This window comes from Aplysia californica, unplaced genomic scaffold (assembly GCF_000002075.1).
Source record: "Aplysia californica isolate F4 #8 unplaced genomic scaffold, AplCal3.0 scaffold00603, whole genome shotgun sequence".
Lineage (NCBI taxonomy): Eukaryota > Metazoa > Mollusca > Gastropoda > Aplysiida > Aplysiidae > Aplysia > Aplysia californica.
In genome coordinates this window covers 245,378-248,659 of record NW_004797873.1, presented here as the reverse complement: position 1 = coordinate 248,659, position 3,282 = coordinate 245,378, and the positions used below count along the sequence as shown (strand labels likewise).

The following is a 3,282-nucleotide window of genomic DNA, read 5'->3' as shown; positions in this document are numbered from 1 at the left end:
GTGTGTGTGTGTGTGTGTGAACGCGTGCGATGTGTTGTAGTGTGTGCATGCGTGTGTGGTGCGTGCGAGTGTACGTGTGTATGTGTGTGTGTATGTTTGTTATTTGTATGTGTGCGTGTGTGCGGCATGTATACACGTGTAATGTGCCATACACATAATATAAATTATAAACTTTTTCAAGACCATTTCAGGAGAAAGGGGGAGTGGGAGGGGGTGGTGGGTGGATTTTAAAACTATCAGGAGAGAAAAAAGAATGAACGACAAGGACGGACAAGTCCACTTGAAGAACATAACATTTTAAAAAGTTGGAAAAACTTAATGTCAAAGAAAAACAAAGCTTCATTCACTGTGGTATGGGTTTGGCTGCATCAAACAAATAGCAAACACATAGCAAGACACACACATAATAATATAAACAACAGAAGAAAAAGATAGATAATGTGTATGGTTTTGGGGTGGGGTGTTGCTCATGCTTTGCAAACTTAAATTTCTGTGTTCAGAACGGAGTAGCAGTGAAAGAAAAACTGAAACTGCAACTAGAAAAAAACTTCCATGAATTGTGAGTTTCAAGTCACTTGAAAAAGCTGCGTTTGCCGTTTTCAAGATTGACCCTCACACAAGACAGATGAAAGAGTGCGTCTTCAACACATCGTTACCCTTCCCGTACGTCGTGTTTTGCTTTCGTATCCATACGACGTGCGGAACTCTGTGCCACCACTTTCTGAGAGGAAATTTACTCGTTAATCCAATTCGTACGCTTTGTATAGCAGTCTGTCAAAATGATTTTTTGAGACATACTGAAAGTTTCAAACAGATCTTCGTACTACAAGTATTTTAAAATGTGAAGAATACAACACTGGGGGTACGAAATGACCACAGGGTGTACGGATAGGGTTAAACCTATCATATTGTGTTCAAAGGACATACATTGCTTTAACTTTCACTTAAAATATGGTCGAGTCCTTTCAATTTTTTAGACCTCCGAATGAAACACCATAATTATATGAAGCAAGACCTGCACGGTTTAACATCAATCTCTGAAAGAACCAAACCAGATTGGGAGAAAGTCTCCGCCCCCTTTCACCCCCTCCCAGAATGAGAGCAAAAAAAAAAAAAAAAGAATTCCAGTTTTAAAAAACGTTTCATTGAAAATCGAACCAGGACCATCCACATTGTTCTCCAAGATGGCATAATACTGAGCTATCAAAGACCCCGTGGGTTCCTAGCACAAGGTAAAACTGAATCTCAACAAACTGTACGTATGAACGCATGTATGTAAAGTTTTCTCTTACCTGAATGGTCAGTTTTGGCGGCTTGTCCTTCTTCTGCTGCCGACGCCGTAACTCTCTGATGACAGGGTCTGTGTACCTCGCCCCCCGAACCCCGCGGCACTCCATCCATCCTAGAAACTCCACGTAGAACTGAGACTTCTTGGCGAACGGGTCCTGGTCTTTCTCTTTCTCTTTCCCCTTGCTTCCCATAAGAAAAGACATTGTCAATTTTAAACGCTGGTCCGACGACAACAACGCACGCTGTAAGTCAGGTGAACTTTCAGCGAGAAATAGTGGGTACTATTTCTGATGTAACAACAACACACCAGTGAGTTAGGTGTGTTTACAACAGCAGCAGCGGCCGTGTGCTGTTAGGAAACTGCTTTTTAAAAATAAAACCACACCGAGCTCACAGAAAGCTGAGCACCAGACGAGACAAGGTGGGTTTTCAGTTCGCCTCCGTGTAGAAGTAGAAATGAATGCAAAGTAGCTCCGCTCCAAAAAGTAACGTTGTCACTTTGTCTCCTCCCTAGCTCTGATCCTGCAACAATGAAAACATAATTCAACAGGTGAAAACAACGGCCTTTTGGGATCTGTACAGACTTCACTTGAAGAAGAAGAAGAAGAAGAAGAAGAAGAAGAAGAAGAAGAAGAAGAAGAAGAACAACAACAACAACAACAACAACAACAACAACAACAACAACAACAACAAGAAAACAACAAAAACAGCAACAACAACAAAAAAACAACAACAACTACTGCAAGTGGATTTTCAAACTCCAACAATAACGTCGAAATGTCGTGGACTATTCAAGCTCAAACTTTCCTAACTTCAATTGAGAAAAACAATACGAAAATAGATTTGAGCTCAAGGAAGCCGTGTTTTCAGTAAGAGACACAGTTTCCTTGTCTGACAGGTTTATTATGCAAACCGGGGGTCGCCTCGGGCTAAGATGGCGTCGAATATAACTTCATAGACGCAAGAGAAAAGGCTGGGCAGGCTTTCTTTTTTTCCCCGAGATCAGTGGAGATTTCTGGCCTAGCTTCAGAAAGTTGCGGAGATAAAAACACGAAACTTCTGCGATTCGGAGAGTTCGTGGTTACGCTTGAAGCACAGTGTACAATTTATCTTTAAAAATAACAGAGATTAGAGGATGGACAGAGCGGAGATGCGATGATCTTCGCTGTTCACAGCATCATAGACTTGAATAATAATTTAACAATAATAATAACATGTCATAGACCTTGCACTGTAAAGGCCTCCTCTCTTCGTTCTCTATAAAAACTCTTGATACAAAGCGTGCACATCAAATGAAGGGTAAGATGAAAACCGGTCTCGCTATGGTTGAGTGGGCAAAAGACCCCCCCCCCCCTCCTTGCTCTTCATTTGGCTCCAAACTAAGTTTAATGGTGCTCTCCATAATGAACTAGACTTGCGTTAGATCTATGGTTCACAGTGAAAAAGTTATGAGTTTATGTTGTATTGTAATTATCATATGCCAGAAAAATTAACACGAAAGAACCCCCCCCTCCCCCCACAAAAACCTAACACACAAAGAAATAAAAAATCCCAAAACAGTAGAGCCATTTTGACTACAGAGTCACCAGAAACACCCTTACCCTTGCCCAATCATCAATTATTCCTTATGTTTGGAGCATCTTATTCTATCCTTTATCCCAACGTATTGACTGTTATCCTATTTTTTTTTACCACCACCACCATATCGGCTACCCTAACATCTGACTATAAATTACCTCTAATCTCTATCATAGGCTATAGCTTAACACATTTGTCTAACACCAGCATTGCGGCTTCTAAAGCGATTTCTTCAACATAATAATATTGTAATTATTTCTGTATAAAGTAGATTAGTATTCTGCTTTATAGAAAGGAGCGTACACCCCTCTCCCCCACCCGACCCCTCCTCACCCCCAACACTGGATAAGGGCCTCCCTCTCTCGTACTGACCACACAAAACAAATAAATATGAATTATGTTAAGGTGTGTGTG

General features: G+C 41.0%; 1 protein-coding gene across 1 annotated transcript in view; it reads right to left on the bottom strand.

The window, feature by feature from the left end:
- The window catches only part of LOC101862894, a 22,206-nt gene that overhangs the window by 13,391 nt on the left and 5,533 nt on the right, over positions 1-3,282 (bottom strand). Inside the window, exon 2 of the mRNA XM_013087561.2 lies at positions 1,150-1,812. Within this exon, the coding sequence (XP_012943015.1) occupies positions 1,150-1,493 (344 nt within the window). The 5' untranslated portion in view covers positions 1,494-1,812. The remainder of the gene's footprint in view (positions 1-1,149; positions 1,813-3,282) is intronic.